This window comes from Manis pentadactyla, chromosome 3, assembly GCF_030020395.1.
Source record: "Manis pentadactyla isolate mManPen7 chromosome 3, mManPen7.hap1, whole genome shotgun sequence".
NCBI lineage: Eukaryota > Metazoa > Chordata > Mammalia > Pholidota > Manidae > Manis > Manis pentadactyla.
The window spans coordinates 63,814,689-63,839,395 of record NC_080021.1 but is presented as its reverse complement, the minus strand read 5'-3'; the positions used below and the strand labels follow the sequence as shown (position 1 = coordinate 63,839,395).

The 24,707-nt window shown below is 35.9% G+C and overlaps 1 protein-coding gene across 21 annotated transcripts in view; it reads right to left on the bottom strand.

Annotated features, from left to right (window-relative positions):
- The window catches only part of STAU2 (staufen double-stranded RNA binding protein 2), a 344,484-nt gene that overhangs the window by 182,747 nt on the left and 137,030 nt on the right, over positions 1-24,707 (bottom strand). For all 21 annotated transcript variants that reach the window (XM_036886315.2, XM_036886314.2, XM_057497970.1 and 18 more), the window contains one exon: positions 8,544-8,675. In XM_036886315.2, coding sequence (XP_036742210.1) covers positions 8,544-8,675 — 132 coding nt within the window. The remainder of the gene's footprint in view (positions 1-8,543; positions 8,676-24,707) is intronic.

The following is a 24,707-nucleotide window of genomic DNA, read 5'->3' as shown; positions in this document are numbered from 1 at the left end:
CCACTAAGCAGGAAAACTAGAAAAGGAAGACAGGGAGGAAGAAGAGAAATAAAAAGAGAAAGGAAAAACAGAAAAACAGAAAGGAGGGGAGAGAGGGCAGAAGAGAAGGAGTAATGAAGGAAGAATGAAAAGAATCAAATTTAGACACATCATAGTCAGACTGCTGATAATGAAAAAGGAAAAATTTATGGAACAAGATCTTGTAAAGCTCCAAAGAAACCAAAAATCCTGTATCTAGACAGTAACTTGCAAAAATGAAAATGAAGAGAAGACTTCTTCATTAAACCTGCTAATACATGAAATATTAAAGGAAGTCCTACAAGGAGGAGTATGGTACCAGAAAAAAGACCAGCATGAATGAAGAGTACTGAAAATGGTAAAAATGAGGGTAAATATGAGACATTTTCCTGATTTCAACCACGTACAAAGATAATTAACTATATAAAGCAAAATCAGTAATAATGAATTGTGAATTTTATACTAATATAGAAATAAAATTTATGACCAAAATAAGAGGTCACAGCAACATAGAAGTGAAACATATGACCAACATTAGAGTTAAAAAAATGAATAAAGAGTAAATGAAATAAATAAAAACAACTAGTATGTGGTAGATTTAAATCCAACCATTATCAATAACCATAATAACTGCAAATCATCTAACCACCCCCAACTAAAAGGCAGAGACTGTTAAATTAGATTTTAAAAAGCAAGTCCCAACTAGATGCTTTCTAAAAGAAACCAACTTAAATAAAAAGACACAGATAGGCTAAAAGTAAACAATAAGAAAAATACTTCATGCAAACGCTAATCAAAACAGAACTGGAGTGGTGATATTAATATCAAACAAAGCAAAATTTCAGAATGCGAAATATTGCCAGGGATAGAGAGAAAAAAGTCACATAATAAGTAGTCAAATACAAAAAAAAACACCTAAATATGTATGCATGTAACAACATAGCATCAAAGTACATAAAATGAAGTTGATAAAACTCTAAGTCGACAAATCCAAATTTATAATTGGAGACATTAACATTTTATAATAAAAGTAAAAATCAGAAAGTTTATAGTACTTAAAAGAAGAAATTCAAAGGGAAATTAGAATATTCTGAATTGAAATAAACTCAACTTGTCAAAATTTGTGGGACAGAACTAAATCGCTGCTTAAAGAGAAACATAAACCATTATATTCTTATATTAGGAAAGAAGGGAATGTTGTTTTATACCAATAAATTTAATAGCTCAGATAAAATTATTTTAAAGATTCAAACTGACAAAGTTTACTCAAGTAGAAAAAGATAATCTGAATAGCCCTGTATCTATTATTTTAAAACCAATTTGTAGTTAAAATCTTTCCACAGAGAAAATTCTAAGCCCAGATGGCTTCACTGGTAAATTATACCCAACATATATAAGTAGACCCAACATAATGTGAGTTACCCAACTGAGTAAATTAGAACCAGATTATGGAAAAGGAAGGGATACTTGCAAACTTATTATATGAAGCCCCAGCATTACCCTGATACTGATACTAAAACCAGACACAGATATTACAACAACAACAAAAAATAGATCAGTATCTCTCACACACATAGCCATAAAAATCTTTTAAAAATATTATCGAGTGAGAAGACAAGTAGTGATTCTACAACATTTTGCTACGTTGATGGACAGTGACTGTAAAGGAGTATATAGGGGGGACCTGGTATAGGGGAGAGCCTAGTAAACAAAGTATTCGTCATGTAAGTGTAGATTAATGATAAAAAAAAAAAAAGCAGTTCCTATGTGGTGACCTCTAATGAGTCCTACACAATGATATAAAGGGCATATAAAAGTGTAGGCAAAGGGTCTGTTTGTGTTTATACAGAGGATCAAAGCCTAATTGGCCTACCCCGAAAATGAACTAAGATACAATATGAAAAAGAACTTCCAACATCAGCACTCTCGGGAAGACTCATGACAGAAGATGATCAGCAAAAAACCCCAACAAAGATCCACGCACTGCCACAGGTGTAGATGCACTCATCCCACCAGTTCCTGAACTTGCCATGGGAATGATGAAGGAGATATCTAAGCTCGCCTGTGCATACAGTAAAACAACAAATTTGACTGGATCTATACTGTTGGAACTCAACCAAGAATTAGGAGAAGTGCAAATTGTAGCACTCCAAAATCTTACAACTACAGACTATTTACTGTTAAAAGAACATATGGGATGTGAACAGTCCCCAGGAATGGGTTGTTTAAATTTGTTTGATTTCTCTCAGATTGTTCAAGCTCAGTTGGACAATATCCACCATATCATAGATAAGTTTTCACAAATGCCTAAGGGGCCTAACTGGTTTTCTTGGTTTCACTGGAGATGGATGGCAATTACAGGTATGCTTTGGTTATGTAACTATACTCCTATTATGTTAATGTGTGTGCGCAATTTAAGTAGTAGCTTAAAACCTATACATGCTGAATTTACTCTACAAGAAGATATGTCAAAGAAATAATCAATCTTCCCATGTTTTCTGCCGCCTGCTACTTCTATAGCTTTTCTTCTTCCTTCCTAATTACAACCCTTAAATAGAATTCGTGCCTCATATCAAATTTACCGAGTATCATAATTCTTCCAAGTGGTAAAGACACTTCAAGACAAATGCTGGGCATAGAAGCCACAGGGCATAAATATGCAAAGAAGTAAAAAAGCAAACCTTTTCAAACAATAAGGCTTCTCTCTCACTTACCAACTTAACATTTCCCTGTATGGCCCCGGAAGATGACTGGTTAGCCTGAGCCAGGTAAGATTCCTCAAGGGAGGAACAACCTAAGACAGGCACAGTCGCAGGGGGCCATCAGGTGAGAAAATGGGGATCAGCAGAGGTGAGGCTTAGAACCTCACCCCTCATGTTCTGAGAGAAATCTTCTGCATACATGGATGTTTATTGCCCTTGTCTAGCTCGGATTAACACATAGTCTACAGGCACACACCTGATCATCTACGTTTGCTCTCTTACAACACTAAACTCTGTTTTCTACCTTTATCTCGTATCTACCTACCACTTCAGCATTTTATTAAAAATAATAATAATAAAGAGAGAAATGTGGTATCCACATATAAATCAAGTTTAAAAATCAAATGAATATTCATATTTGAACTGTTTATAGTTCATAATGCATGAACAAAACCGAAAGCTTCTGTGATGACTGCCCTTGTAATGTTCACCATGTAACTTATTCACTATGTAAGAATTTGTACTCCATGTAAGAACTTGTTCGTTATGCATCAGAAGATTGGAGACTGACGAAAATTAGGCTTGGGGTGGATTAATGATTGTGCATTGAGTATTGATCCCCCTATACAGAATTTTATTGTTGTTAACAACCATTTGATCAATAAATATGAGAGATGCCCTCACAAAAAAAAAAAAAATATATATATATATAAACACACTTCCAATTGTAAAATAAATAAGTAACCGGGATGTAATGTATAGCCTAAGGAATATAGTCAAAATATTGTAACAACTTGGTATGGTGATAGCTGGTACCTAGAATTATCATGTATATAAATGTTGAATCACTGTGTTGTACACCTGAAACTAATGTAATACTGTGTGTCAACTACCCTTCAATAAAAAAAAATATATATATATTATCGAGTATATTCCATATATATATTAAAATACAGGTAACACACCATGACCAAATGGGGTTTATGCCAGTCATGCAAGCTAGTTCAAAATTCAAAAATCAATCAATGCCACTTGACATCCATTAGAATGGTTATTATTTAAAAAATAAAACAAAACACACACACACTCATATGCATGCACACCCCAAGTGTTGGCAAGGAGTAAAAAAACTGGTACCCTTGCATATTGCTGGTGGGAATATAAAATGGTACAACCACTATGGAAAAGAATATGGCAAATGCTCAAAATATTAAACACAGAATTATCATACTATCCAGCAATTCCACGTCCAGGTATATACTGTAAAGAACTGAAAGCAGGGACCTAAAACAGATACTTGTACACCAATGTTCATAGTTGCATTATTCAAAATAGCCAAAAATTGAAAATAACCCAAATGTCCATCAAGAGACGAATGGATAAACAAAATGTGATAAATCCATCAATGGAATATTATTCAGCCTTTAAACAGAATGAAATTCTAATACATGCTACAATATGGATGAACCTTGAAAACATTATGCTAAGTAAAAGAAGCCAAACAAAAAAAGACAAATACTGAACGATTCTATTTTTATGTGGTTCCTACAACAGGCAAATTCATGAAGACAGAAAGTAAAACAGGTTACCAGGGGCTGGGGAGAGGGAAAATGAGAAGTTAGTGTTTGGTAGGTACATCATCTGGGATGATGAAAACATTCTGGAAATGGAGAGCAGTAATGGTTATACAACACTGTGAATGTGCCTAATGCCACTGAAATGTACACCTAAAAATGGTTAAAATGGTATTTTTTGTCATATATATATTATGTAAATTTAATAAGTCCATCAAAGAAAGTCACCATGTTAGCAAACTAAACAAAAATCATATGAGAATCTCAATAGATACAGAGAAAGCATTCATTGATAATTAAAGGAAAAAAATCCCTCTCAACAAAGCAGGAATAAAGGGAAATATCATACTGATATAGAGCATCTATTAAAAAATCATCATGATATACAATGGTGAAAAAAAATGGTTTCCCATAAGATAGGGAAAAAGGTAAGGATATCTGAGAACAAGCAACCACTTCCATTCAACATTATTCGGACATATTTCTAACTGACTAAATGGAAAGCTAGACCTTGTTCGTGAATCAGAAGATTCAATATTCTTAAAATAACAATTTATGTGAAACTGATCTATATATTTTACATAGTCTCAAAGAAAAGTCCCAACTGGGCTTTTTGTGTGTGTGTGTGTGTGTGTGTGTGTGTAGAAATTGATTCTAAATTTATATGAAAATGCAAAGGTTCTAGGCTCACCAAAACAATTTTTAAAAAGAAAAACAAAGATGGAGTTTTCTTTATCTTATCCCAACATTACTAAAAAAGCTACATTCTCTAAACAGTTGTAACAGCTTAAAGATAGACATATAGATTAATGGAACAGAACAGAGAACCTAGAAACAGACCTACACATATGTGGTCAATAATTTTCAACAATGTTATTAAGGGAATTCAATGGAGCAAAGTATTAATCTTTCAAACAAATGGTACTAGAACAACTGGATAACCTATGTGGAAAAGGAGGAGAGGAGAGGACCAGAAGGAAGGGGAGGGAAAGGCAGGAGAAGGAAGCGAATCCTTTATCTGATAAAGAGCTTGATACAAAACATACAATGAACTCTCACAACTCAGTAATAAGAAAGCAAAGCATCCAATTTTTAAAAACAGAAGTTTTGAACAGACACTTAAAGGAAGAGATATGAGTGGGAAATACGATAAAATACTGAACATTACTAGTTACTAGGGAAATAAAAATTTAAATCCAATGAGATAACATTATACACCTACAAGTATGATCAAAGCTATCAAATCTGATAATATCGAGAGCTGGAAAAGATGTGGAATAATCAGAACTCTCAAACGTTGCTGGTGGGAATGCAGCAAGGAGCAACCTCTCTGGAAAATATTTTTACAGTTTTGTATAAATCCATACATGTACTTATTAAACAAACATGTATATATGGAATACACTAGAGGGATATGTACATATAAAGACATATATGAGTGTTTATAACTGCTTTATAATAGGTTCAAACTGAAAACAACCGAAATAAAAAAGTACAAATGGCACAAAGGAACTTTTTGGAGTAACAGAAATGTTAAAAATCTAAACTGTGGTAGTTAATGAGTGTACACACACACATATTTGTCAAAAATCACTGAACTGCACTTCAATAAATCTAAATTTTTAAAAAAGGAGTATATTAGTGTATATACATAGACTATCTCTGAAAGGATATTTATTTTATTTTTACTTCGCAAGTCCTTATATAATATCCACTGTATTTCAAGCACTAATCTACATGCTGTGCAAATATTCATTCACTGTGGGAGCTGATATGCCTTTAGGAAGAGACAGAGGACCTCAGTGAAGTGAGACTAACATTTTTTCATTGTTTACTCTCTTGTGCTATCTGAATTCTCTTAAGCATATACATATCTTGTTTTCTTTCTTTATACCTTTTAAAAAACTGCTTTTGCAGGTCTTTAAAATTGCTTTTAACACACCAAAGATCTTGTTGACAAATCAATGTGTTCAGTCCTCCTCCTCCATGACCTCTCAGTGGCATGACTGCCACTTATTTCATAAAGTTACTCTCTCCTCCACTTTGCAGATATTCTTTCCTCCTCCTCCCTCCTGCCCCCCCACCACGCATATTATCTGCTACTGAAATCTCATCACTTACATTTCAGAAATATCCCTGGTATTTTTCCTCTCTCCTCTCTACTACCTCCTCCTTAGTTCAAAACTTTAGTATCTTTTACTTGAACAATTTCACTAGCCTAACCAGCCTCCCTGCCTTCAGTCCCATCCACTCAAAGCCATTCACTACATTACTTACAGGATTGTCTTTTGAACAATGCTAACCAGATCAAGTCACTTTAATGTTCAAATCTTAGATTAATAATTCCTCAAGCTCTCTATATCACATAAAAACAGGAGTCTCAGCTATTCCTGACCTTCCAGATTCAGCCTCATGTTCTCTAGGTGCCAGGATACTATAACTTTTGTTATATGATTAAAGCTCCTTAACTCTAACACTTACTGGTCAGTTCCTTGAGTGCAGGAACCAAGTTTCAGTTACATATTTACCTTCAGTGATAGTGTTCGGTGTACACTGGCTGTGATGGTTAATTTTATGTGTCAACTTGTCTGTGCTACCGTGCCCACACATTTGCTCAAACATTATTCTGGGTTTTTCAGTGAGGGTGTTTTGGAAGAGATTTATATTTAAATCATTGAACTTTGAGTACAGCAGACTGCTCTCCATAATGTGGGTAAGCCTAGCTGATGCCCAGACTAGAAGAAAAAGCTCACCTCCCCTGAAGCAACAGGGAACTACCCAGCAGACTACATATGGCCTCAAATTCCAACTCTTTCCCAGTCTCTAGCCTGCTGGTTTTCTCATCATACTTTGAATTAGCCAAGCCCACCACAACTACATGGGGCAATTCCTTAAAATAAGTCTCTGTGTATGATGTGGGTATGTATGTATATGTACACATACACACACACACACACACACACATATACATGTATCCTGTTGGGCTCTTGTTTCTCTGGTGAACCTTGACTAATAATAGTGGGTATGCAAAAAATGTTTTTTGAATTAATGAAATTAATACTGGTTTTTTATTCTGTTTTGTTTTCACTTAACATACAAATAAATGTCTATGAGGAGATTTATTCTGACATATTTTTATACATCACTCACCAGTTTTAAGTCAGTATAAACGTGTTAAAACAACATATCATAATGTAAGAACTACCAAAACGTGAACACATGTGAGGTTTCATGTTACAAACACTTCTAAAAGAAGAAAAAGCATTGACTAGCCAGGTTATAAAAACAGAATTGAAATCTTTAGCAATACCACACAGACAAATAATTTTTTAATCACTCAAAATAACTGCCTAGTTATTCACAGTTTCCTTAATTACATCTAAATGTTATTTAATACATGATTTTCTTCAGAACTGTGCTCCTGTAGAAACAACGTATTTCTGAAACAGAATCTTATATGAGAGAATGGCATGGAAAAAAGCATTCTGCTTTTGACAGATATAATTATTAAGCCTGTTTTGTGAATTTTCATACAAACAAAATGTTTAGTAAAAAGTTTCTATATGCATAGATAAAATGATAATTTAATACAAAATGAAATCAAGCCAGTTCCTCCCAAATTATCTGCCAAGTCCTGAATTCAGGGTTCTCTGCTTTTCTTACAACAGAGGTAGGTGTTAATGATGTCATTAACTGCTGCAGAAGAAACAGGGGACCATGAACATAAATCTTGGCAGAAAATAAACACCCTCTGAGTTTACCTTTAAATATAAAGTAAACAGAAAAATTAGTTTATGGAGTGTCTGTCCAATATAGTTTTTGCCCAAAAGGGATAATTCAGGATCTTATTTCCAGAGTTTTCAGCTGTATTACCGAAATAAAAGCAAACAACTTCTGTTCTTAAGCACAAATTAAAACTGTCTACATGGAATAAATCATCAGTTAAAATGCTTAAAATTATTAAATTGATATTTTATAAAATATTACAACCATACAATAAAATTTTAGTATTTGCTGATTTATTACTATAATTAATATTTCATCTTGATCCCATAAACAGATGTTATTTTATACCTTGAGAATCTATCTTTAAAGATATAAAGTACTGACTTAGAGAGAAATTAAAGCTTGACGTCTACTTTAACACCAGTTAAGACATTATTCAGAGGCAAGGAATGTTGGAACAGAATCTAATCATCATTTGATATTCTGACAGGATAGGACCCATGCATATAAACTTAACTCTCACCTTGTCAAGCTGATCCTGAAGACCAGTGGACGCTTTATAACCAAGCTGTAACAGCATCGCTTCTGCGGCATTTTTTTTGGCTATCTTTTTATTAGGTCCTGTTCCAGTAGCAACTTCACTGCCTACCTTGACCTGACAAGATTAAAATACAAAATTAATGATACTTGCTTTAGTAGACAGGAATTTCTTAAAACAATGAAGCAATGTGTTCTTCTCTCTAGCATTCAAAAATGTAAAGTTTAGTCCACAGTAAAAACAGTGATTAAGATATCATTTATGTAATACTATAAACACATGTGAAAATATACCTGGACCAAGAATGAACTAGTGGTTACCAAAGGGGAGGGGTGTGGGAGGGCTGGTGGGGAGGGAGGGAGAATGGGACTGAGGGGTATTATGTTTAGTACATGTGGTGCGGGGGAATCATGGGGAGAACAGTGTAGCACAGAGAAGGGACATAGTAGATCTGTGGCATCTTGCTGCACTGATGGACAGTGACTGCATTGGGGTATAAGTGGGGACTTGATAATATGGGTAAATGTAGTAACCACATTGTTTTTTCATGTGAAAGCTTCATAAGAGTGTATGTCAATCATACCTTAATAAAAAATTTTTTAAAAAAAGAAAATATATATAGAGGAGGGGCAGAAGATGGCGGCGTGAGTAGAGCAGCGGAAATCTCCTCCCAAAACCACATATATCTATGAAAATATAACAAAGACAACCCTTCCTAGAATAAAGACCAGAGGACACAGGACAATATCCAGACCACATCCGCACCTGAGAGAACCCAGCGCCTCGCGAAGGGGGTAAGATACAAGCCCCGGCCCCGCGGGAGCCGAGCGCCCCTCCCCCCAGCTCCTGGTGGGAGAAGAATAGGCAGAGCGGGAGGGAGACGGAGCACAGGGCTGCCGAACACCCAGCCCCAGCCATCCGGGCCAGAGTGCAGGGCGCTCAATACTAGGAAAACAGGGCAGCAAGAACAGTGAGCGGGCACTGGAGGCCGGGCGCCAGAGGACATAAGAAAAGCACGCGACCATTTTTTTTTTTTGCTTTTTTGCTGTTTTGTTTTGGCGAGCGCTTTTTGGAAGTCTTAAAGGGATAGGGACCCCAATACTAGGGACACAGGGCAGAAAGACCGGTGAGCAGAGGCCTGAGGCTGGCACCGGAGAATAAAGAAAAACGAACGACCACCTTTTTATTTTATTTTATTTTTTTTTAATTAAAAACATTTTTTTTTTTTTAATTAAAAAAATTTTTCTTTTTTTTTTTTTTGGTGGTCGTTGTTTTGTTTTTTTGGAAGTCTTAAAGGGGCAGGGTGGGTCACTTAATCCAGAGGTAGGGAATCCGGGGATCTCTGGGCACCCTAACCCCTGGGCTGCAGGGAACAGGGAGGCCCCTTACGGAGATAAATAGCCTCCCGGCAGCTCCTGCTCCAACGCGACTCCACCACTTTGGAGCAAAGGTCCGAACCAGGCCACGCCCACAGCAACAGCGGAGATTAACTCCATAGCAGCCGGGCAGGAAGCAGAAACCCTGTCTGCGCGTAGCTGCCCAGCACAAGCCACTAGAGGTCGCTGTTCTCCCAGGAGAGGAGGGCCACAAACCAACAAGAAGGGAAGTCCTTCCAGCCGTCACTCGTCCCAGTTCTGCAGACTACTCCTATCACCATGAAAAGGCAAAGCTACAGGCAGACAAAGATCACAGAGACAACACCAGAGAAGGAGACAGACCTAACCAGTCTTCCTGACAAAGAATTCAAAATAAGAATCATAAACATGCTGACAGAGATGCAGAGAAATACGCAAGAGAAATGGAATGAAGTCCGGAGGGAGATCACAGATGCCAGAAAGGAGATCGCAGAAATGAAACAAACTCTGGAAGGGTTTATAAGCAGAATGGATAGAATGCAAGAGGCCATTGATGGAATTGAAATCAGAGAACAGGAACGCATAGAAGCTGACATAGAGAGAGACAAAAGGATCTCCAGGAATGAAACAATATTAAGAGAACTGTGTGACCAATCCAAAAGGAACAATATCCGTATTATAGGGGTCCCAGAAGAAGAAGAGAGAGGAAAAGAGATGGAAAGTATCTTAGAAGAAATAATTGCTGAAAACTTCCCCACACTGGGGGAGGAAGTAATCGAACAGACCACGGAAATACACAGAACCCCCAACAGAAAGGATCCAAGAAGGGCAACACCAAGACACATAATAATTAAAATGGCAAAGATCAAGGACAAGGAAAGAGTGTTAAAGGCAGCTAGAGAGAAAAAGGTCACCTATAAAGGGAAACCCATCAGGCTAACGTCAGATTTCTCAACAGAAACCCTACAGGCCAGAAGAGAATGGCATGATATATTTAATACAATGAAACAGAAGGGCCTTGAACCAAGGATACTGTATCCAGCACGACTATCATTCAAATATGACGGTGGGATTAAACAATTCCCAGACAAACAAAAGCTGAGGGAATTTGCTTTCCACAAACCACCTCTACAGAACATCTTACAGGGACTGCTCTAGATGGGAGCACTCCGAGAAAGAGCACAGCACAAAACACCCAACATATGAAGAATCGAGGAGGAGGAACAAGAAGGGAGAGAAGAAAAGAATCTCCAGACAGTGTATTTAACAGCTCAATAAGTGAGCTAAGTAAGGCAGTAAGATACTAAAGAGGCTAACCTTGAACCTTTGGTAACCACGAATTTAAAGCCTGCAATGGCAATAAGTACATATCTTTCAATAGTCACCCTAAATGTTAATGGGTTGAATGCACCAATCAAAAGACACAGAGTAACAGAATGGATAAAAAAGCAAGACCCATCTATATGCTGCTTACAAGAAACTCACCTCAAACCCAAAGACATGTACAGACTAAAAGTCAAGGGATGGAAAAACATATTTCAAGCAAACAACAGTGAGAAGAAAGCAGGGGTTGCAGTACTAATATCAGACAAAATAGACTTTAAAACAAAGAAAGTAAAAAGAGATAAAGAAGGACACTACATAATGATAAAGGGCTCAGTCAAACAAGAGGATATAACCATTCTAAATATATATGCACCCAACACATGAGCACCAGCATGTGTGAAACAAATACTAACAGAACTAAAGGGGGAAATAGACTGCAATGCATTCATTCTAGGAGACTTCAACACACCACTCACCCCAAAGGATAGATCCACTGGGCAGAAAATAAGTAAGGACACGGAAGCACTGAAGAACACAGTAGAACAGATGGACCTAATAGACATCTATAGAACTCTACATCCAAAAGCAGCGGGATATACATTCTTCTCAAGTGCACATGGAACATTCTCCAGAATAGACCACATACTAGGCCACAAAAAGAGCCTCAGAAAATTCCAAAAGATTGAAATCCTACCAACCAACTTTTCAGACCACAAAGGCATAAAACTAGAAATAAACTGTACAAAGAAAGCAAAGAGGCTCACAAACACATGGAGGCTTAACAACACGCTCCTAAATAATCAATGGATCAATGACCAAATCAAAATGGAGATCCAGCAATATATGGAAACAAATGACAACAACAACACTAAGCCCCAACTTCTGTGGGACACAGCAAAAGCAGTCTTAAGAGGAAAGTATATAGCAATCCAAGCATATTTAAAAAAGGAAGAGCAATCCCAAATGAATGGTCTAATGTCACAATTATCGAAGTTGGAAAAAGAAGAACAAACGAGGCCTAAGGTCAGCAGAAGGAGGGCCATAATAAAGATCAGAGAAGAAATAAATAAAATTGAGAAGAATAAAACAATAGCAAAAATCAATGAAACCAAGAGCTGGTTCTTCGAGAAAATAAACAAAATAGATAAGCCTCTAGCCAGACTTATTAAGAGGAAAAGAGAGTCAACACAAATCAACAGTATCAGAAATGAGAAAGGAAAAATCACGACGGACCCCACGGAAATGCAAAGAATTATTGGAGAATACTATGAAAACCTATATGCTAACAAGCTGGGAAACCTAAGAGAAATGGACAACTTACTAGAAAAATATAACCTTCCAAGACTGACCCAGGAAGAAACAGGAAATCTAAACAGACCAATTACCAGCAACGAAATTGAAGCGGTAATCAAAAAACTACCAAAGAACAAAACCCCCGGGCCAGATGGATTTACCTTGGAATTTTATCAGACATACAGGGAAGACATAATACCCATGCTCCTTAAAATTTTCCAAAGAATAGAAGAGGAGGGGATACTCCCAAACTCATTCTATGAAGCTAACATCACCCTAATACCAAAACCAGGCAAAGACCCCACCAAAAAAGAAAACTACAGACCAATATCCCTGATGAACGTAGATGCAAAAATACTCAACAAAATATTAGCAAACCGAATTCAAAAATACATCAAAAGGATCATACACCATGACCAAGTGGGATTCATCCCAGGGATGCAAGGATGGTACAACATTCGAAAGTCCATCAACATCATCCACCACATCAACAAAAAGAAAGACAAAAACCACATGATCATCTCCATAGATGCTGAAAAAGCATTTGACAAAGTTCAACATCCATTCATGTTAAAAACTCTCAGCAAAATGGGAATAGAGGGCAAGTACCTCAACATAATAAAGGCCATCTATGATAAACCCACAGCCAACATTATATTGAACAGCGAGAAGCTGAAAGCATTTCCTCTGAGATCGGGAACTAGACAGGGATGCCCACTCTCTCCACTGTTATTTAACATAGTACTGGAGGTCCTAGCCACGGCAATCAGACAAAATAAAGAAATACAAGGAATCCAGATTGGTAAAGAAGAAGTTAAACTATCACTATTTGCAGATGACATGATACTGTACATAAAAAACCCTAAAGACTCCACCCCAAAACTACTAGAACTGATATCGGAATACAGCAAAGTTGCAGGACACAAAATCAACACACAGAAATCTGTGGCTTTCCTATATACTAACAATGAACCAACAGAAAGAGAAATCAGGAAAACAACTCCATTCACAATTGCATCAAAAAAAAATAAAATACCTAGGAATAAACCTAACCAAAGAAGTGAAAGACTTATACTCTGAAAATTACAAGTCACTCTTAAGAGAAATTGAAGGGGACACTAACAGATGGAAACTCATCCCACGCTCGTGGCTAGGAAGAATTAATATCGTCAAAATGGCCATCCTGCCCAAAGCAATATACAGATTTGATGCAATCCCTATGAAACTAACAGCAACATTCTTCAATGAACTGGAACAAATAATTCAAAAATTCATATGGAAACACCAAAGACCCCGAATAGCCAAAGCAATCCTGAGAAAGAAGAATAAAGTAGGGGGGATCTCACTCCCCAACTTCAAGCTCTACTATAAAGCCATAGTAATCAAGACAATTTGGTACTGGCACAAGAGCAGAGCCACAGACCAATGGAACGGATTAGAGAATCCAGACATTAACCCAGACATATATGGTCAATTAATATTTGATAAAGGAGCCATGGACATACAATGGGGAAATGACAGTCTCTTCAACAGGTGGTGCTGGCAAAACGGGACAGCTACATGTAGGAGAATGAAACTGGACCATTGTCTAACCCCATATACAAAAGTAAACTCAAAATGCATCAAAGATCTGAATGTAAGCCATGAAACCATTCAACTCTTAGAAGAAAACATAGGCGAAAACCTCTTAGACATAAACATGAGTGACCTCTTCTTGAACATATCTCCCAGGGCAAGGAAAACAACAGCAAAAATGAGTACGTGGGACTATATTAAGCTGAAAAGCTTCTGCACAGCAAAAGACACCATCAATAGAACAAAAAGGATCCCTACAGTATGGGAGAATATATTTGAAAATGACACATCCGATAAAGGCTTGACGTCCAGAATATATAAAGAGCTCACACGCCTCAACAAACAAAAAACAAATAACCCAATTAAAAAATGGGCAGAGGAACTGAACAGACAGTTCTCCAAAAAAGAAATACAGATGGCCAACAGACACATGAAAAGATGCTCCACATCGCTAATTATCAGAGAAATGCAAATTAAAACTACAATGAGGTATCACCTCACACCAGTAAGGATGGCTGCCATCCAAAAGACAAACAACAACAAATGTTGGCGAGGCTGTGGAGAAAGGGGAACCCTCCTACACTGCTGGTGGGAATGTAAGTTAGTTCAACCATTGTGGAAAGCAGTATGGAGGTACATCAAAATGCTCAAAATAGACTTACCATTTGACCCAGGAATTCCACTCCTAGGAATTTACCCTAAGAACGCAGCAATCAAGTTTGAGAAAGACAGATGCACCCCTATGTTTATTGCAGCACTATTTACAATAGCCAAGAATTGGAAGCAACCTAAATGTCCATCAATAGATGAATGGATAAAGAAGATGTGGTACATATACACAATGGAATACTACTCAGCCATAAGAAAAGGGCAAATCCAATCATTTGCAGCAACATGGATGGAGCTGGAGGGTATTATGCTCAGTGAAACAAGCCAAGCGGAGAAAGAGAAATACCAAATGATTTCACTTATCTGTGGAATATAAGAACAAAGGAAAAACTGAAGGAACAAAACAGCAGCAGAATCACAGAACTCAAGAATGGACTAACAGGTACCAAAGGGAAAGGGACTGGGGAGGATGGGTGGGTAGGGAGGGATAAGGGGGGGAGAAGTAGGGGGGTATTAAGATTAACATGCATGGGGGGGTAGGAGAAAAGGGAGGGCTATACAACACAGAGAAGGCAAGTAGTGATTCTACAACATTTTGCTATGCTGATGGACGGTGATTGTAAAGGGGTTTGTAGGGGAGACCTGGTATAGGGGAGAGCCTAGTAAATATAATATTCGTCATGTAAGTGTAGATTAGTGATACCAAAAACAAAGCAAAAAAAAAAAAAAAAAGGGCAGTTCCTGTGTGGTAACCTCCAATGAGTTCTACACAAGGGTATAAAGGGCATATAAAAGTGTAGGCAAAGGGTCTGTTTGTGTTTATACAGAGGATCAAAGCCTAATTGGCCTACCCCGAAAATGAACTAAGATACGATATGAAAAAGAACTTCCAACACCAGCACTCTCTGGAAGACTCATGCCAGAAGATGATCATCAAAAAACCCCAACAAAGATCCACGCACTGCTACAGCTGTAGATGCACTCATCCCACCAGTTCCTGAACTTGCCATGGGAATGAGGAAGGAGATATATCTAAGCTGGCCTGTGCATACAGTAAAACAACAAATTTGACTGGATCTATACTGTTGGAACTCAACCAAGAATTTGGAGAAGTGCAAATTGTAGCGCTCCAAAGTCTTACAACTACAGACTATTTACTGTTAAAAGAACATATGGGATGTGAACATTCCCCAGGAATGGGTTGTTTTAATTTGTCTGATTTCTCTCAGACTGTTCAAGTTCAGTTGGACAATATCCACCATATCATAGATAAGTTTTTACAAATGCCTAAGGTGCCTAACTGGTTTTCTTGGTTTCACTGGAGATGGCTGGTAATTACAGATATGCTTTGGTTATGTAACTATACTCCTATTATGTTAATGTGTGTGAGCAATTTAAGTAGTAGCTTAAAACCTATACATGCTGAAGTTACTCTACAAGAAGATATGTCAAAGAAATAATCAATCTTCGCATGTTTTCTTCCGCCTGCTACTTCTATAGCTTTTCTTCTTCCTTCCTAATTACAACCCTTAAATAGAATTCGTGCCTCATATCAAATTTACCGAGTATCATAATTCTTCCAAGTGGTAAAGATACCTCAAGACAAATGCTGGGCACAGAAGCCACAGGGCATAAATATGCAAAGAAGTAAAAAGCTCACCTTTTCAAACAATAAGGCTTCCCTCTCACTTACCAACTGCACATTTCCCTGTATGGCCCTGGAAGATGACTGGTTAGCCAGAGACGGGTAAGATTCCTCAAGGGAGGAACAACCTAAGACAGGCACAGTCGCAGGGGGGCCATCAGGTGAGAAATTGGGGATCAACAGAGGTGAGGCTTAGAACCTCACCCCCCCTGTTCTGAGAGAAATCTTCTGCATACGTGGATGTTTTATTGCCCTGGTCTAGCTTGGATTAACACATAGTCTACAGGCACACACCTGTTCATCTACATTTGCTCTCTTACAACACTAAACTATGTTTTCTACCTTTATCTTGTATCTACCTACCACTTCAGCACTTTATTAAAAATAATAATAATAAAGAGAGAAATGTGGTATCCACATATAAATCAAGTATAAAAACCAAATGAGTATTCATATTTGAACTGACTGTTTAGAGTTCATAATGCATGAGCAAAACCGAAAGTTTCTGTGATGACTGCCCTTGTACTGTTCACTATGTAACTTATTCATTATGTAAGAATTTGTTCTACATGTAAGAACTTGTTTGTTATGCCTCAGAAGATTGGAGACTGACGAAAATTAGGCTTGGGGTGGATTAATGATTGTGCATTGAGCATTGACTCCCCTATACAGAATTTTATTGTCGTTAACAACCATTTGATCAATAAATATGAGAGATGCCCTCACAAAAAACAAAAAACAAAAAACAAAAGAAAAAATTTAAAAAAAAAGGACAGACTTCCAATGGTAAAATAAATAAGTAACCGGGATGTAATGTATAGCATAAGGAATATAGTCAAGATATTGTAACAGCTTGGTAGGGTGATAGCTGGAACCTAGAATTATGTATATAAATGTTTTACCACTGTGTTGTTCACTTGAAACTAATGTAATGTAATACTGTGCATCAACTACCCTGCAATAGAAAATAATTATTTAAAAAAAAGAAAAAAAAAAAAAAAGAAAATATACCTGGAGGAAAATATACATGGAGCAAAATATGGAAATGGGAGTTTTCAAAATGTTAGTGGGAGTTACAGAAGGATGACAGATTCCTGGAAGATTTTTACTTCCTTACATATTTCTTTATTATTTGATTTTTTTAAACAATAAACTTGTATTATTTATGGAAGGAGAAAAATAAAATTCATGTTAAAGAGTTCTTGTTGGTCATGACTACATGTAGTATTATTTAAATTATTAAACTAAAAGTCTGAAATTCATGTTGGTGCCATTTAAAACAATGCTCATATTGCCTCCAAGTTTAAAAAGGTATATATTAAATACAGGTGACCCTTGAACAACATGATTTTGTACTGCATGGGTCCACTTATATGTGAATTTTTTGGAGATTTGTGACAATTTGGAAAACATTTCTTTTTCTCTTGGGTTATTTTATTTTAAGAATAAAATATATACTCCATATAACATATAAAATATGTGTTAACCCGCTGTTTATGTTATTGGTAGGACTTCTAGTCAACAGGAGGCTATTAGTAATTAAGTTTTGGGGGGAGTCAAAGTTATACACGGATTTTCACCTGTGGGTGCTGGGGGAGGTGTTAACACCCTTAACCTCTGCACTGTTCAAGGGTCAAGTGTAGTTCCTTAAGAGAATATACAAGGATTAGTACAATAATGTGGTTAGGAACAAAGATTTCCAGTCAGATTTGGGTATGAAATTCAACTCAACTGCTTCCTAGATGTATGAACTGTTTCAAACTGTTCAAAATTTCTAAGCCTCAGTTTTTTTCACTAGTAAAAGAGGGATAATACAACTACCTCAAAGTGTTGCTTTGAAAACTAAACAAGAAAGTATATGTAAACTATGGTGTATAACAAATCATAGATGCTCAATAAATACAGCTTTTATCATAACTGTTCCACAGCTATTTTTTGTGAACTGTTGACACATACATGTATATATACACCTATATATAAATATGTATCAGCCATCTTATATCCACATGTACATTTTCTAAGTTGGGTAATGCTCTGTTAGAGATACATGTGCCAAGAGTAATACAAGTATAAAAAGTAAATTAGAAAGCAATAAAGGATAAGATTACAAGCAGAAATAGAAAATGTACAACATAAGTGGGATTTGTTTTTATACACTGGTCTCAATAAGTGATCAAAGAAGCAGACAACAAGATATTCACAACTCTGGAAATTAAACAATGCCACTAAATACACGCAACAGAAGAAATCCCAGTGGAAATCAGAAAATGTTTTAAATAACGGAAATACAATATATCAAACTTGAAGGATGGAGCAAAGAAGGATTTAGAAGAAAAAAATATAGCCAAAAAAGCTTAAAAGCAGGAAAGTAATGAGCTGAACATCCATCTCAAGAATTTATTAGCAAAATAAACCCAAAGAAAAGAGAAGAATAAAGACAAAAACAGAAATTAAGGAAACAGAAATAAAGTACAACTGAGAACTTCAAAAAGCAGAAACTTGGTTCCCTGAAAGACTAATAAACTAAAGGTAAGACTGATCAAGGAAACATGAAAAGACACAAATAATAATGAAAATGGGAGATGAATTTACCTTCTATAGCATTATGAAATAAGACATTGAGTATTTTAGCTAATTTTAAAAATAATTATTTAGATAAAATGGAAAAATTGATAGATGACACAAACTACCAAAACTGGAACAGAATAAATCCCTAACTATACAGGCCCATAACTAATAAGAAATTAAAACCATAATTAAAAACTTTTCCATAAAGAAAACTTCTGCCTAATAATTATGGACAAGTAATGCTACACTTACAGAACTTCATTCAAGAATAGAAAAAAAGGAACCAGTCCCCAATTATCCAGTAAGGCATCACTTTGATTACAAAATCCAAGAACAGTATAAGAAAAGACATTTACAGACCAGTTTCACTCATGAACATAAATGCCTAAGTTTAAACCATATAATAATAAACTACACTAAGCAATATATAGAAAGAATACTCATGATGAAATTAGGTTTATTCCAGAAATGCAGAGTTGGTCTAACCTTCAAAAATCAAACATAACCGATCATTGGAATCTTCCATATTAATAGGTTGAGGAGACAGACCATACAGTCACCCTAATAAATGGAGCAAAAGCACTTCATGAAACTCAACATCCATACATAATAAAAACTCATAGCAAATTTAGGGAAAGGGAAATTCCTTAATATGCTAAAGGCATTCTGCAAAAAACCTACAACTCAGCAAATGTTATACTTAATGTTGTAATTGTGAAATTAAAAACAAGACAAGAGTGCCCTCTACTTTTACGAGTATTTAACATTTTACTACAAATCCAGGACAGAACAATAAGGCAAGAAAAACAAAAGGTTTAAGAATTGGAACTATAAAAACAAACTGTCAGTACCTGCAGATATGATACTTATATAGGAAACCCAAGAAGATCTACAGATTAATTTTAAGAATTTATGAGAGTATATTAAGTTCTCTCTCTATAAAGGGTTATATACAAAAGCCAGCTGCATTTCTACATTCCATGAACAATCAAGTAGAAAATGAAAAATATTAAAAGATATCATTTACTAACCCTAACCAAGAAAATGAAAGACCTCTACTCTGAAAACTACAAGACACTCATGCGAGAAATTAAAGAAGACACCAATAAATGGAAACCTATCCCATGCTCATGGACAGGAAGAATTAATATTGTCAAAATGGCCATCATCCCTAAAACAATTTGGTACTCGCACAAGAACAGACCTTTAGATAAATGGAACTGAATAGAGAGCCCAGATATAAACCCACACATATATGGTCAATTAATATATGATAAAAGAGTCATGGATATACAATGGGGAAATGACAGCCTCTTCAACAACTGGTGTTAGCAAAACTGGACAACTACATGTAAGAGAATGAAACTGGATTACTGTCTAACTCCATATACAAAAGTAAACTCAAAATGAATCAAAGATCTGAATGTAAGTCACAAAACCATAAAACTCATAGAAAACAGGCAAAAATCTGTTGGACATAAACATGAGCAACTTTTTCCTGAACACATCTCCCTGGGCAAGGGAAACAAAAGCAAAAATGAACAAGGGGGACTACATCAAATTAAAAAGCTTTTATACAGCAAAGGATACCATCAGCAGAACAAAAAGGCATCCTACAGTATGGGAGAATATATTCATAAAAGACTTATCCGAAAAAGGGTGGTAACATCCAAAATATATAAAGGACTCACATACCTCCACACCCAAAAAACAAATAACCCAATTGAAAAATGGGCAGAGGATCCAAACAGACACTTCTCCAAAGAAGAAATTCAGATGAACAACAGGCACATGAAAAGATACTCCACATTGCTAATCATCAGGGAAATGCAAATTTAAACCACAATGAGATATCATCTCACGCCAGTTAGGATGGCCAAAATCATAAAGACATAAACAACAAATGCTGGCAAGGATGCAGAGACAGGAGAACCCTCCTATACTGTCGGTGGAAATGTAAATTAGTTCAACCATTGTGGAAAGCAATATGGAGGTTCCTCAAAAGAGTAAAAACAGAAATACCATTTGACCCAGTCCTAGGAATTTACCTGAAGAAAAGATGCCTGATTCAAAAAGAAATACGCACAACTGTGTTTACTGCTGCACTATTTACAGTAGCCAAGATATAGAAGCAACCTAAGTGTCCATCAATAGATGAATGGATAAAGATGTGGTACATATACACAATGGTGTATTATTCAGCCATGAAAAGAAAAGGAAATCCTACCATTTGCAACAACATGGATGGAGCTAGAGAGCATTATGCTCACTGAAATAAGCCAGGTGGAGAAAGACAAATACCAAATGCCTTCACTCATTTGTGGAGTATAAAAACAAAGCAAAACAGTAGAACAAAAAAGCAGTAGACTCACAGACATCAAGAAGGGACTAGTGGTCACCAAAGGGGAGTGCTGGGGAGGGTCAATGGAGAGGGAGAATGGGATTAAGGGGCACTATAATTCACAATCACAATATAGGTAGGTCACTGGGACAGTAGTACAGCATGGAGAATACAATTAATGACTCTATACATCTTACTACATTGATAGACAGTGACTGCAATGGAGGGGGTGAGGTCTTGATAATATGGGTGAATGCTCGATAATATGGCTGAATGGTGAATGTTTGTGAAACCTTCCTAAGATTATGTATCAATGATACTTTAGTAAAAAGAAATCATTTACATCAAATGAACATCAAATACCTATATTTAAGATCTTTATACAGAAAACAATAAGCATTAAGAAAAATTAAGATAAACTTCATAGACATATGCCATACTCATGTATTGAAAGCTCATATAATAATATCAAGTCTCTTCAAATTGACCTATAAATTCAATGAATTCTTATCCAAATCCCACACATATATTTTACATACTTAACAAGCTGATTTCAAAATTTACATGGAAATACAAAGTGCTAAGAGAAGCCAAGATCATTTTGAGAAAGAACAAGGTGACAGCATTATTCTTCTGGAAAGCTAGACTTATTATAAAGTTAAAATAAGGGAAAAGACAGGTAAATTTGACTTTATTAAAATTAATTACTTTTCTCCCTCAAAAGCATCATGAAAAAAGTAAAGTTACTACATAAGAGAAGATATTTGAAATGCCATATAACTGCAAAAGACTCACATTCCAGGATATATAGTGGATTCCTATAAATCATTTTTTAAAACTAATAGAAAAATGAGCAAGATTGCTGAACAGGAAATCTATATCTGAAAATTTGGACTGCTTACCAGATGTCACAGTACTTTGTTTAAAAAAAAATCTGTAAGCTTTAGTAGATTCATGTCACTTTAATAAAATTTCACAATGACAGTATATTGTACTGGGTATTAGCAATGACTGGATACATGGTACAACTAAATCCAGTTTTCAGATATAAAGCATGACAATTCTACCCATATTTTCCTTTTTTAGCTCTTGTATGAAATCATAACACTGGCTATTTCACTTGTCTCAGAACATGTAGATTTCCATCTGGTATCCATATTTGTTTTATTTGTGTTACTATTTCCATCACTACTTTTAAGCTTTGGTGAACCAGCTACTTTTAAGGAACTAGGGATATATGACAGAAGTAAAAAATAGTAATACAAACTTAAGAAATATAAACAATGTACAAATTATATGACAAAAAATTGCACTCTTTGTAGCAGAATTTTGGTCAAGGTAAACTAAATGACAAAGTACAGTGTATGAAATAGTAAAAATGTATTCATAATTTCTGTACCAACTATCACAAATACTAATCCTCAAATTTGTACAACATTTTTGAAACATTTCACTGCTTTCTCTTCTGAAACCAGAAACCACCACATTATGAAAAATTAGCAGTAGTCTATGGCCTCACTGAGAAGCACTGACACTCTTCACGGCAGATCCCTGAAGCCCCTGAAGCTGGACACACACACACACCACCTCCCATATGCTGGCTTGCAGCTGACCTGAACACAACAGGCCCTACGTGTAATGTGCTTGAACCCCTAGCTTAGAGGCAGCCTCGGCTACCTGTTATTTTTTCCAGTGCTTGGTTTGTTCTCCAGCTTCACAGCCCTTGTGTTGTTGCTGGAATGCTTGCTAACTAAAAGAGCATGCCAGCTACGTCAGAAGCTTCCTCTACCGCTCTGAGGGTCAAAGGACTTGCCAAAGTAAATGGAAGCAAAAGATCACTGAGCAGCAGAAAATGTTTCATCTATTTTTACGTGCTATTTATGCCTCACTCACTCTTATTCTTTAGTTGCTTCATCCCTAAATCTCATTTATACCCACACCTGATGACCACTGGCTCCAGGCTTCTGATCTTGGGTAATGTTCCCATTTCAGCATTCACCTTGGATCTGTGTCTGGCCCACTTTGACACCTTTAAGACTTATTTATAAATAGGTGCTTCCAGATTCATTTTTCCCATTTATCCATCCCATTCCTCACACAAGTTTACAGTTATATGGTCAAATGGCTTGTGAGCAGTTACCCCCAGAGTTATTTGTTAGTAATGGAAAAGACCACTGTACTGAATGACTTTCATTCCCTGTCAACAAGTACAACAGTCACCCAAGAAAAAAAACCACATCATTATAAAAGTCAAGTAAGTATGTAACTTCATAAGTCATCCTCCTATGAAGTTAACAAGTTTTTTAACTATTATAAGTAACATTTTTTATATTCAAATGTTAATTTGCAAAGAAGCTCAATGATTTTGCTATGCAGTAAATTTAAGATTGCTATATTTTTGTCTTTAAACAAATCACTTAAGTGAATAAAATCCTCAAAAACTAACATAAAAGTTCTAAAATAACAGTTAGCAAAAACTTACTTCTTATTTTTCACTGAGTCACAAGTTGATAAAAATTGCTTTATATACTTTTTAGAAACCTGGACTCTTGGTCAGAGGTAGAAAAATTAACATGATATGATATATTAACAATAGAATGTGATATACAATTTAGTTATTAGTTTCTCTTGAAAAATTAAAATATCCCTCTCCAAAAAATAATTTGAAGTTTAAAGAAATTTACTCTGGAACTAAATACCCAAATAATGTTATCAGAGATTTTCTTCTATCTAGTTATCAATAACAGTAACTGCATCCATTTTATAACACAAAACTTACTTTTTTTTTTGTGATAGACAAATATAAGCATATCATTTCTAGATATTTTTACTTCCACATTCAATTATGACAAATGATAACACTGCTTAAGTAGTTTACACAAAAGCCTTTACTTTGATAAAGTTGCTGCAATACTATAATGAATCCACTGGGGCTTTCAGAAGGGAGAAAAACAATATGAATTCAATGTGAAAACATTTAAAACCACAGCCAACTGTTCCCATTTGACTAGAATGTTTATGAATACCCATAAAATGGAAGCTGGCCTAAGATATTCTAAATTCTTCTTTCACAAGGGGCTCTACACTCCACAGAAAAGGAATTGTTTAATAAAATCAAGGCCAGTTTTTATTCCTAATACAAGCCTGAAGTTGAGGGGGTTTTTTTCCTTTAAGCTTTGGAGTTCAAAAAATACCATCTAAAATTCTTCAAAGCTATGAATCTAAAAAGAAAAATGGAACATATATTTCACAAAGTAAAAATACCAGAAGACGGCTGTTCGGGGTCCTCATGACACCTAGACAATAATGTGTTTACTAACCGTAGAACTCACCCCTCTTTGGATATCTAGGTTCTCAACAGTGGTTTATTTGTGACTATATCATAAATTTACATCTTCAGCAAAAGCTAAACATATTAGCTATCAGTAGGCAGGCAG